General features: G+C 44.0%; 1 protein-coding gene across 1 annotated transcript in view; it reads right to left on the reverse strand.

The window, feature by feature from the left end:
- The window catches only part of CHID1 (chitinase domain containing 1), a 1,360,135-nt gene that overhangs the window by 1,236,328 nt on the left and 110,223 nt on the right, over positions 1-13,584 (reverse strand). Inside the window, exon 4 of the mRNA XM_085644891.1 lies at positions 9,664-9,813. Coding sequence (XP_085501017.1) covers positions 9,664-9,813 — 150 coding nt within the window. The remainder of the gene's footprint in view (positions 1-9,663; positions 9,814-13,584) is intronic.

Genomic DNA, 13,584 nt, shown 5'->3' on the forward strand with positions numbered 1-13,584 from the left:
GTTCTTTCATCTGTCCATACAAATGCCTGGACGCCATTTGTGATTCAATGATACACTCACAGGACCTGGCCATTTCATATTGAATGATTTTCATAAAATATTAAATTGGAATCAGTCTCTTCACAGAAAGGCACACCTCCGTGACATTAGTCTGACAGAGTGTTTTTTCACCTCTTATGAACTTATAAATACAAAGTATACTCTTGCATAGGTTAAGATTTACAGTTATCATGAATTCACACAGGTTCCCAGAAGAATGCCTGGCAAGATACAAAGCTTTTAGTTTTCCATGACCACACCTGGTAAACCATTGTGCTTTCAAACTGAGAGCGTGCATAGGTATCTCTGCATGCAGAACTGCACATAGGGCTTCATTATGAGTGGTCCTGCTATCTCTAGGAGGAAAGCAACTAGAGTTACCTGCAGTTTTACGAGACCTGTGGTACCTCTGTGGATCTGGGGCCATACAGTAAAAAGTGTTTCGGGCGCGCATTTTTTGTCCCCCTGGGACACTTTGGTATGGTTTCTGAAGTAGTTGCAAACGCCTGCGTAGTCCCTTCTGTTACACACATTGCACCTGCACTAAAATGTGTGGCAAAGTGATCTCAAGGAGGTGATCCCAATGCAAAGGGAGAAACCCTATGTGCTTGCGCAGTATACTAGACATGGGTGCAGAGGCAAAGAGGCCATCGGATGCACACTCAATGTCAGTGCACCCTCTACGAGTGCCCTTAGGAAGGGGAAAAGGGTCCCTGTGGAACCCACAGACATCGCCCCGCAGTTGGGCACAGTCACTCTCTGTGGGGCGTCTCTGTGGCCCTTTTAAATCCAGGCCGGGATGCCACTTGCACAGTGAAAGGAACTGGCTGATTCAAATAGCTCCGTGCTCACTACGCCACTGGAGTCAAGCTATCCTGGCTGATGACGGCTGATAGCCAGAAACCGGTCCTAGGATGCTTGATTCCGGTCCAGGGAAGACATAGCTTGGCAGTTCGGGCTGGACTGTTCCCATGAGGCACAGGGTCAAGACTGATTTGCATATTGCCATGTCTGAACTGGGGTGGTGTAGTGGGCAAAAGAACGATGGATTTAACCCAGATCTCTTGACTGGGGGAGAATGTCTGCATTGTCAGCATTCCGTCCATCATTTGTTTGTTGTAACGCTTTTTGCCCTAAGTGGGATGGGTATGCCCAGACGTGGGTCCCGTGCTCACTACGCCACTGGAGTCAAGCTATCCTGGCTGATGACGGCTGATAGCCAGAAACCGGTCCTAGGATGCTTGATTCCGGTCCAGGGAAGACATGGCTTGGCAGTTCGGGCTGGACTGTTCCCATGAGGCACAGGGTCAAGACTGATTTGCATATTGCCATGTCTGAACTGGGGTGGTGTAGTGGGCAAAAGAACGATGGATTTAACCCAGATCTCTTGACTGGGGGAGAATGTCTGCATTGTCAGCATTCCGTCCATCATTTGTTTGTTGTAATGATTCAAATAGCTGGCCTGCCTTTTTCTAACGCTCTGATGCCAATAGGGCCATTGTGACCTAAGCTACGCCCAGTGGAGGACCTGGCCTAGTCTGTCCTAGTCCACGTCTAGTGAGCCCTTTCTGAGGTGCTTCGCAGTACATTGCGCCCTACCTGTAACATTGGTCCCGATGTGCTTCAGCCAGAGGCTCCAATATAAGTAGGATAACTAAGGAATAGCCAGAGGAATCCAGACAAGAATGAACCATTCCCCTGGTAATTTTCCACGATCCAGACGTAATATTCCATAACTTTGCCCTCGAGATTTCCTACTATACCAGCTCAGAAATGAGGCCCTCCAAGCACTGTGACACAAGAGGAAGTGACTGCCCAGGATTCAAATTGCACTTATTTTCTCCACAGGAAAATTATTTTTCTCTATGGAGAATCCTTCTATGTATCACACCCATTTTAGCGTGTTCTGTTGCTATTCCCGCCCTTCAGCACCCACTCCCTGCACGTGGTGCAAAATTGAATCACCAATACTACTCCATTTGTGCGTGATACTGCAGATGAGTAAGTGAAGATAAGTTTCAATATTTATATTATAACATAAGCAGTCAGGCAAAAACAACAAGAGTACGGCGCCGAAAATTGTAAACTAAATGTGCCTTGATGCCAGACAATCGTACCACAACCACATAAAGAATCCACGTGCGTTTTCATGTCCCTCTTGGTATTCAGGCTGTTGACACCTGTTGTGAAAATCTGAACAGTGTGGGACAAGGTGGGGAAGCATGGGTGGGAGCTGAGCAGGGATACTGGAGGGGGAGACTTAACATCATACACCACACGTTGCATAAACTTAAAATATCCTGTCCTTTTTATGTTCTCATCACCACAATCGGACTAGACTCAAGTAGCGATTCAGTGGTAAGAATCCCTGCACAAATACAAATCACAAGTAGGGTGACCAACTGGCATGGGTGCACATTTAGGACGGTGAATGTAAAGATTCAGGACGAAGCGTCAAAATTCAGGATAAAAATGCATGACAGAAGGGTCAACATTCAGGACAAAAATTTGCAACAAAAGGTACGTTTTACAGACACATCAGAGGAGGTTGCGCAATAGTATATAAGTAAGGAAATAGACAACTAACATAAATACAAGTCAAAATAAGTTTATATTAGTTTGAGACATTCATGCACTTCACGATTTTTTGGTATGCACACAATTTTGAGCAACTTGGTTTTGTAAAAGGAATATGGAAGGGTAGGGGAAGCACATGATTAAACGATTACAGCGCACTACACAATGGATTTCAGGCGCGCAGAGAAACTATTTGTAGACTGCGGTATAAACTGTTGTCATAACAGGAGTAAAAATTTTGAAGGATGACATTAGCAAAGAAACAGTATCATTGTTACGTGTCTACATAGATGTGCAGAAGGTGTATGACATGAAAACATGACAAAGCTCACCTTGAAATAATGAAATGTCCACAATATAAAAGAAATACAATCCAAAAATGTATCAGCAAGATATACACTAGTAAATCTGAGCAGTATGCAAGAAGAGTGGGGGAAAGCAGGGTAAACGTAGGAGAGCAGCACAGTTATACCAAGAAGCGGAGGAACACAGGTGGGGCGGTATAGCCTAAAGCAGTGCTTTCTAAACTTTTCATGTTGGTGACACACTTTTTAGACATGCATTATTTCGCAACATGGTAATTGAGTTTTACTAGCAAAATATATGATTTGTAAAATAATAACATATATACATTTCCAAGACTGCTGTCATTTAGGAGTAACAATATGTAAATATGTGCAAGAATTAATAACAATTTGAATATAACCAGCAGCATTCACTATTTTAATGAGAAGTATGAGGTTGATAGCGAGCATGTGGAGCTGAAGGAGCCACATCACTGGCGATGCTGTTGTCACCTCTCCCCTGTGTAAGCTTGAATAGGTCTGCGGGAGGCGGCAACAGTGAGCGCTGCAGGATCCCCAAGCATGTGAAGCTGCGTCACTGGTGATACTGCTTACTCCGTCCCTGCGTAAGCTTGGAAGGGTCTGCGGGGGCAGGAGTCTGCGGGGGTGGCAGCAGCGAGAGCCGCCGCAGTCTTTATTCACTGCCGGAGGTTCCACAGGTCTGCGGGAGGGCAGCAGCAGTGAGCGCCGTATGGCCGCTGGCGATGGTGTTGCTGGCCTCCCCCTGGCCTAGATTGAATGGGACTATGGGGGTGGTGAAGAGCACTGTACTGCAGGAGCCACCGGCAGTCTTCTCACCGCCACTGACGGATGCTTCAACGGGTCTGCTGGAGGGTGGCAGGGAGCAGCAGCGATGCTCCGACTCCAATCGCGGCTCGCTGCCCCGCCACAGGAGACTCCTCCTCTTTCGCAGGAACAGATAATGCATCAGTAGCATGCGCAGTACCGTCCTGCATGATGTCTAGACCGCATTGCCTAGACCACATTGTGTGACACACCTACAGACAGCAGCCGACACACTAACGTGTCACGACACACCGTTTGGAAAGCACTGGCCTAAAGTGTCATGCCCCCTCCCTTGTAGCTCGGTTTAGGTGACAGCAGATGTATTGAGGTGATATCATGCAAACCCCTAAGGTTTACGTCTCCACTGACTGTAGTTTGCAGGACACAAATGACCTCAGTTGGTGCACGATATGTTTCTGCTGACTGCTGAAGTAAAATGATGGGGAAGAGCTACTGGAGAGCCATATGTCCAGAACCTAGTAAAGCATCCTCATTAATGAGGCACCCCCACACACACTATCACGTCCCATTGGTGATTTATTTTGATGTTAGTTGCAAAGTGAAATTGATACATGCATATTTACTGCAGCTAATATACTACCAGTGTCCAAAGCCTGCATTTCCACAGCTAAAAGCGCAAGAAGAAAAAAATCCTGTTTAATTCATGAAGAATACCGACAGGTGAATCCACCAGGAGCCGCATGTCTAAAGGTTTTTATTTTAGTTGCAAAGTCTTTAAATCACGCTTCCGATAGCAAAACACCATTTTACAACGTACAGGACCCGTTTTAAGAGTGAGGAAAGTGTTTCTGACCTGTGAGAGGGGTTGTGCAACACCTTCAGAATTGTAAAGAATTGAAAGAGCTATTTGCATCCTTCTTGTGAGTCCCAATGTAATGTAACAGTGGTTTGTGACCTCAGTTGTAGTTTCAAAGTATACACTTCACAGCTCAGCTTGGAACACCCTAACAATACCGGCGGAAAAAGAAGAAATCTTTCTCTCAAGGCAACTTAAGGTAAATTAGCACCCATTTCGCATTCAAGCAGCCTTTACATGCCCAAATTAACCAGTCCCCACATTTACCCTGGTTGGCCCTACTACTGATTTACTGCTTAGGAGACCCCCTCCCTTCTGCTTCAACTGAGCCATCTCAACTGCTGAACATTTGTCCTTTAGCACTAAGGCTAAAATTACGGACAAAAGCTGTCCTTGGAAACTTCCTTCGCGGACAACAGATAGTAAATTCACGGACAGCCCATGAAAATTCTGGACGGTTGGTCACTCAGATTACAAGTCTGACAGATTCTGTCTTGAAGCTCGCAAAAAAGGAGTAAGCTGTCACAGCAAGGAAAAAAAGATTGTGTCCTTTGGTTAATGGCAATGTTTGTGGGGTCTTGTAACAGAGGTTGCGGGTCAACGCTCCACGCCCTAATGAAGAAACTGCTGCTGTATCTAAGCCATGTCAATTCCAGCAGCCAAGCCAGAAAATCACACTGCGTGCACAATGGCTGCCCTTCTTATGTTGTCCGGCACCTGCAGTTTATTTTCCACGACAATCATAGTCTCCACCGCATTGTGTCGGAAGGTTGGCAGACCATACACTTTTCTATTCAGGTTGCTTCGATTTGGTCTACTGTGATTTGCAATGTGTTCTTCATGGATGACACCACAGATTCTGCCACAGACACCCTTGTTTCCGTTTTTCAAACGTCCTCATTTCTACAGCTGACACAGGGTTTCAGCTTTATTTAGATTCCCAAGTGCTGTGATCGGCTCCTAACCTTTCAACAAATTGTCATCTTCCTCACCATCCTCCTTCTTCCTCCTCGTATCCGGGTGAAAAAAGTTTTGTTTATGTTTTATTTAACTTATTGGCCAGGATGCCATCCCCATCAATCTGAAACTGCCACTGTTATTTTACAGCAGGCACAGATCAGGCCCATTGTCTCTGATGCTCTCCTCCCGCTGCCCCAAACTTCTGTCACAGGCCAGGATTCTATCAAATCCCTCCACAGTTTTCTGCTAATAACATGACAGCCGCCAGAGAGATAGAATGTAGCTACACTCAGGCTGCTTCATCCCTATGGCACTTATCAATGTGTTGCTTGCCCATGGCATGTGAAGAATATTCAGAAACCCCGCTCTTCCTGGCAGTGCCTCTTTCTGTATTGTCAGCTATTACTGCATCACAACCGTTTTCATGGCGTTCTAAGTTCAGTGTGCATTTGTCAAACCCAAAAAATTGATTTAGAAGTCAAAGTTCATTATTTTGGGCCCACTGTGTAAGGCACTGATTTAAGTTTCCAGGGTATAAAGATGTCAACGTTGCTTTAAAAATAACTACACAACACAGAGAATACAGAGCAACTTTTGCTTCTGTTAGGCAATTGATTTAGCTATTTCTTGTACTTAGAAACTACCCACGGGTATGGAGAAAGGGCATTCAAGTTGGGAAGTGAGCATGACAGAGGTGGAGACCAAACATATTGTTATGTGCCCGGGCCAGGCCCATGTAACAAAGCTACCAATTACTTACATTTTCCTATTTTTCACAATAACATTTCTGCCGTGACCTTTTGCACATACTTGCATGTTGGATTTGTTTCTCTGAAACTACTTTGTTTACACATCTAGCTTCGCACAACATTATCCCGATGCCTCAAACATCAGGTTCAAGGCCCCTTACGCAGTATGTACAAATTCCTATCTTCATCCACGGAGCGACTGGGCCATCTACAAATCCATAACATCACTGATCTATACGCACATCGCAAGGCTGCTTTCTATTATAAATAAAGAGCATCCCATAAAATTAGTAGAGGAGGCACTTCAGCTGACACCAAGGATCCCTGCATGCTAAGACTTCACCAAGCAGCGGTCTGACATCTCTGTGAGGGGGTGCCCAGTTCATGACCAAGACGGCCTAAATTCTATCCTGCCAGGTAATGGTGTTGGATTGTCCCTTTGGGGGGGGGGACTCTTGGCTTCATACCTACACACACTCCAGGTAAACTCAGAGTGGGGTTTTGCATAGTAGGAGTATCCCAGATGACGGCCTTGTTTACATGCATATATTGGCAAAGACCTGTATCAACAGGTAAGGGGAACGGCAATGGGCACCTGCTTCACCGCCAGCTATGCTAATTTGCATATGAGCTGGGGGGAGGAGCAGGTGCTTGCCATACAGTTCGCCAGAGAAATGTCTGAGAACGTGGTCCTATGGGCCCGCTACATTGATGGCCTTTTCATCATTTGGCGTGGTGACATAACATCAGCAAAGGCATTCATTGAGAGGTTAAATACCAATTACCTAAATTTACAGTTTACATCACATCTGAGCGAGACATCCGTAATTGTAAAGCACAAACGTCTCACCCTTACGTGTCTCAAGGCACTGGGGGCTGTCATGGAAATTAAGTGAGCTATTGCCCAGTCACATGGTGCTGAGCTGAGCTGCCGCCGGAGCCGGGGATTGAACCGTGAACCCTGTGCCCCGAAGTCAGCTGCCCTGGCCGCTGCACCACACCTCTCCAGGAGGTACAGTATCTGGATCTCACAGTGTAAATAAAGGATGGGGAAATAAATACTAAAACATTTTGAAAGAATACTGCTGGCAATACGATACTCCATGCTCGCAGTTTCCATCCTCCTAAACTGGTGAATAGACAGCTTGAGAGTAGAGTAGAGTGGCCTACAGTGAAGTGGAGTAAAATACAGTGGTTCAGAGTAGATTGGCATTGAGTGTATTGGTTTTGAGTAACATGGTGTAGATTCCATTGGTGCAGAGTGCAGTGGCTTAGAGTGCAGCAGCAGACAGACACATCCTCAATCTCCCATTATAAGACCTCACATAACACCACAACTCAGAGAACTCCAATGGCTCTCGATACACGAACGCACTCATTTCAAACTCTCACACACAAATTCAAGGCACTACACAACTTAGGCCCCACCTACCTGAACAGTTGCATCTAATTCCACTAACTACCCAGGCACTTCTGCTCCGCAGGATCCTACTCGCACATACCCCACACATACAGTGTGGAACAGCCTCGCACTCAACATCAGACCCAACTCCTCTCTTCTTGCATTCCGCAAGAAGCTGAAGACCTACCTTTTCAATTAACCAACCTACCACAGGCAGGGCTAGAGTATCCTTCCTGGTGATAATGTGCTTTGCAAATACACTTAACATAGCAACTATTTTCTGAGATCAGGATTCAGAAGCTCTGAAATCCTACACTCCTCCAATTGTCAAACAAAGAATGCTTAGAAACAAGCATTGGCAAAGAATGTGACTAAGCTCGGAAATGCTGAGCTATTGACTTTGTCAAAGCCTGCTTTCCAATTACACGCATACATAGTTGTCAAGACACATGCATACGCATGGCTGGTAATCCTAAAGGGATTTACTATTAAAGAACATTAATTCCAAGATGGCCCGACGAACAACGCGCCTGCTTTGTGATAAATGTGTCATAACGCAGGGGGAATTTTTGATTTACTAACATAACATGGCGGACAACCATGCTAGGCAGGTCAAATGAAATTGAAAAAGAAAAGTTAACTAAAGCTGTGCAATGCACTAAAAAGCAAGGAAGCAGCCTGGCATTGCTTCCAGCGGATGGGCCATGGCAAAATCTTAAAGCATGACAGGGAGCACAGCAGGCAGAATTAAGGTTTGGGGGGGGAAAGGAGATGAAAAAGGGAGACAAACCGAGAGTAGCAGGATTAGGACGGTAGCATTAGCGGTACTTAAAAGAGAGAGTGCCCGGGTAGGAAAATTATGGACTAAACGATGTAAATCCACTCTATGTAACACATACACTTTCATGAAGTGTTCCATACACAAGGAAAAAATAAGACTCAAAGAATACAACTCATCCAATCAGAACAATATGAGACAGAAATGCTCCTATGTGGGTTAAACATAATACACAGGAGTAAAGACATTTAAGGAGGAGCAGGGAAGTGAGGTAGAAAATAAAGCCATTAAATCATAAGGAGGGGAGTGACACAAAGCCCACTCTATGCATGTTCGAAACAATAGGCCTGAGCAACAGACAGCTAGAGTTGTCTGTAACTGAGGCATAAAATATACTTAAGCACCAACTAGGAACTGTAATAGCCAGCCTGTTGTTGGACATAGTTGATACAAACAGGAGGTATCCAAAAGAACGAATCACTGTAGAAAAAATACAGTGACTCAGAGGGGATACTTTTAATTGTCTCAACAAATTGAGTACAATAAATATCTACATTACTGGGATGTGTCTGGTGTATCAGTGGACTATCGCATCCAGTTCAGGAATCTGTGTTTGACCATATGGTCACCTGCAAGGTTCACTCAGACTTTCATTATTCTGAGGTCGATACAATAAGTACAATTAGGTTGGGTTGCAATAAACATTATTATTTAGTGGCAAGATGCCCCATGAGTTGAAGGAATGCTTTACAAATACACAGTCTATTTTGGGAACACAAATTAATGATGGTAACCTTAAATGATTTGAGGGGGTTCCAACACAATAAGAAACTAGTACCTTGGCAAGTGGGCACAGAAAAGTAACTCAATGCAGAGCGTGCCCGTTTACATTTTAAATATCCCTCTTCTTGAAACCACTGACTGTATATGGGGGGAGCTTTAATAAATGAACCTTACGAAGAACATCAGACTTTGTCAAACATGTTTTGGCCTGGAAAGACCTGTAGCTGGCTTGAAGCGCATGCACACTGATCCACAGTAGACAGATGCACAGAGGAGGTCCTTTATGAAGTTCTGCTGTCAAACAAAGGGCTTCATCCCCAGGCCCTCTCCAGATTTTGAGAGCTGAAGGAGGGTTGGTGGGAAGGAAATAAGAAACATGCAGCTGAAATCCATGCAAACACACATAAGCTAATATGAGACACACTTACCGGGGTAACATATCCTAGCACATCTCCAGGGAAGTTACGATTCTTCACGCTCTTTGCACAGTGGCTCTTATGTTCCAACACAATATCTTTTGCTTTTGGATCTGTAACCACTAAACCCCGATCTTGTGCAGGATTATCAGAAAAGCGAGTCTGGAAAAGAAGACCATTAGTTGAGTAAAAATCTTGACCCACACCATTTTAGGTGTCTACCATCAACATTGCCAAGAAAGCTTGAGTGTATGTAACACTTTCCACTAGATTCAGCTTACCAAAAATAAAGACTAGCAGTGCAACATTTTAAACAGTAAAAGACATCTTATAAATCCGCTGTTTGCAAAAAACACACTGTGGCTGACTACTCAGGATGAGATTAGAAAATTGTGGTCCTCACTTTTCCTTTTTCAGTCCTGCCTGGAGGTGAGGTGGGCCACTCTGTACATGGATTTCAAGTTCCTTCGATGCTAAACCGTAAAATAAACATTTAAAAGTGACCTTTACAGATGTTCCTTTTAACCCCAGCCTATTCTTGTCGACATCCATACTTTCATAGATGCTAGCATCCGTTTTAAACTAAGTATGTGTCCCCTGGAGGCAATAGCAGACAATGGTACTTCTGGTGGAAATATGCTGCATTCAGCATCGACTGGAGCTGAGAGAAGTAGGGTATAGACCTCCACATTTCTGTAACTTCCCACTTATTTTGTCTGCACTATTGTTATCCCCTATTTTTGTGGAGAGGACTGGCCTGGCTTTAGTAACCAGACAGGCAGGAACATCGCCTATGTGTAGACAACCTGCCAACAGTGATTCTGCAGTGCATACAAAGTGTGATAAGGGACACCAACCAGAAATGTATATATATCAGAAAGACCAGTTTCTCTACATGAAATCTCCAACTATTTAAGGAATATATATATCAGAAAGACAAGTTTCTCTACATGAAATATCTATCTATTTAAGGAATAAATACCACATGTTGATGGTTAACCAATACATTTGTTCATCTTTGAAAAGCAACTGCACAATGATTCTCCAACGAGCAGCACATGAGCTACTGATAGCTCTCCACCTGGCTGTAAGTGGCGCTCATGTGTGCATCCCAGCCTAGTAAATATGAAGCTCGGTAGAATTAATATATGTATAACACAATTGAGTGGTTGTTGAAGTTTAATATGTGGGCGATTCAGAACTCAAACTGATGTTTGGAGAAAAAAAAATGCTGAATTTCTCAAATATACTGTAAGCTGATATTTGAGTGATAGGACATGTGGCATTAGATAAATCTATTGAGAATATTATTCCCTTGGTGCCAGGGGCATTGTAGTTATGGCAATAATAAATCACCCATGTAAAGGTTGCGAAATTGACAAAGACTTTTTGACATGACTGCTGATAACCATGCCTTTGGCGGGCACTAATGAGATCTTGTCTGAGGCGGTCACTAATGCAACACCAATAAGATTAGTAGTTCCGGATGGTTTTTCTCTGAACATTAGTTGGTCTACTACAGACAAGGTTGGAGACCCCTGCACCAAACATGCTTCAACCACAAACATGTAGATATCGTACTGTGAGAATCGACTTCACAAAGAAGCACTTCATTTTACATTTGCAAACAGGTGCCTGTTTGGTAGTTAAATATATCAGACAAAAAGCATATATACACATGAAGCATAATATTAATGGTTAAACAAGAAGCCAATTTAAGTTTAGTTAAAAAACTGATACTTTAGAAAAAATACTGGAATTTCCTTTAAATAGGTTCAGTTTTCAGAATGTAAACAATTCATTCGTGAAATCAAAAGCAAGTACCAGAATCATTACAATTTAAATTACCTACCGCGGCTTAAATGTTTCACTAAATAATAAGATAATATTTAAGTACTTTGAAGGTACCAAAATGGATTTTAAGAACCGGTTTTGACACAATCTGAATAAGTAACAATGGTTACTCACTGAAATAGTGTCATGGCTGCACAGTTCTGTTGGTGATACAATTAGAAACTGGTACATGGTGTAGTATGCCAGTCAGTACCTACTTACATTAAAACCTATTTTCTAAATCAAGGACGACATTTATGTTTTTCCTGCGCCCCATTATCACAGATGATCTTCTTGTGCAAGACTGAAGAACAAGGTATCTACCTTAGGTAACGCTCTTTCTGGTGGATACTCTAACTGCAGTTTCCTCACCTTTAAAAATATTCCAAGATGTCAGACCGGATCTAGGGATTATCGCGCAGTAGCTACGCCACCACCACATGGCATCGGTGGCTCCGCAGTGACCCCACACTGGCACGTAAGTGATGGAGTCGAGTCACATATAGGCACCACACTTGTGTGCTGATGTCAACTTCTGTATTACCCTTCTGCACCCTCAGACCCAGATCTATTTGCAGATGACAATGTGCTCACAACTAACTTTAGACATGAAGATCTGCAGAAATCTACTCCACAGAACACAGAGGTGAGAGTGGAGAGGAATCAGCAGTTAGACGCAGTATGGAACAGTAAGAGCATTACTAAAGGTTAGTAATTTGTTCATCTGATAGAAATTTCTAACCACACATTCATCATCTTTTAAATAGATAGCCAAGTAGTACCTCTCAAAAAGTGGAGAGTCTGAGGAGTCCGTGAACTCAAACCAAAAGGTCCTACAGACCTGTGTGGGCAAAATCGCCCTCTATGAGGACCTGTCTAGCATGGCAATAGTGTTTAGGGAATGTGTGCACAGATGCCCACGTCGCAACTTGGCAGATGTCTTTATTAATGCTGCTGTAAGAGCCATGGTCTGAGTGGGACCCTAGGCCTTCAGAAGGCTCCTTCTTGGTTAGAGCATTTACACTGAGGACGGACCACCTAAACAGAGTCCTCTTCCTTATCGTCTTTTCCCTCTTGGCACCAGGAAACCCCACAAACAGTTATCATTGGCACAACACTCCTTAGTGGATTCAACATAGAAAACCTACTGCACATTAGGAGTCCAGCCGATGGAGTGACTCCTCTTTCGAGGGATGTGGCGGAGAGAAAAAGGCCTGTATAGTGATGGAGGCAGAAAGGCAGCCCTTTTTTCCAGCATCAACTGAATGAGGAAGGTGGTGATGTATGGATGTTGCACTAAAAGCCCCTGCAGTTCTCTTATGCGGGCACAGAAGTGACTGAGATGAGAAAGACCATTGTAATGGCTCCGCAAAAAACAGATGCAAATAGATTTAAATGGAGTGCATATGAGAAATGTTATAAGCAGGCTAAGGTCTCATTGTGACAAGAAAAAAGGTTTGGGGGGGAAAACATGTGTTGCACCTTTCAGGAACTGCGTCACAACAGATGATCTGAAGAGGGATGGATGGTTTGGCAAATATACGAAGGCTGAACACATCAAAAAGCGTGGCTGAAAAGCTTCAAGATGAGGGTAACCAGAAAAAAATCCCTGCTGAGCCAGCCACCTCCAAAGGGGCAACCCCAGAGAGCAATTGTCATCTAGAGGTTGTCCATGACTGACTGAAGACAGCAAGCCTGTCTTGCGCAATTAGTCTGCGAGGTATGGGAACACATGTATTCTCAACCTTGTAATATGGGCAATGACCACTGCCATCACTTTTGTCAACACTTGAGGGGCTGAGGTGAGACAAATGGTTGAAAAGCAAACTGGATATGTCCTGACCCCAACCTGATCCACAGGTCACATCTCTGGAATATGCAAAATGCAAGCCCAAAGACGCCAGCCATTCTTCTGGGTCCAGAGCAGAAAGAACTAGGAGCCATAGTTAGCATTTTGAGTTACTCCTTCTGCCAGAAGGCATTCAGAGTTCTAAAGTTTAGGATGGTTCTGAGGCCTTCATCTGTCTTACATTCAAGGAAGTAGCATGCGACACTCGCAAATGACTCTGGTACACAGAGGCCTGGTCTGGTGGAACTTGC

The sequence above is a fragment of the Triturus cristatus genome, chromosome 3_1, assembly GCF_964204655.1.
Source record: "Triturus cristatus chromosome 3_1, aTriCri1.1, whole genome shotgun sequence".
Lineage (NCBI taxonomy): Eukaryota > Metazoa > Chordata > Amphibia > Caudata > Salamandridae > Triturus > Triturus cristatus.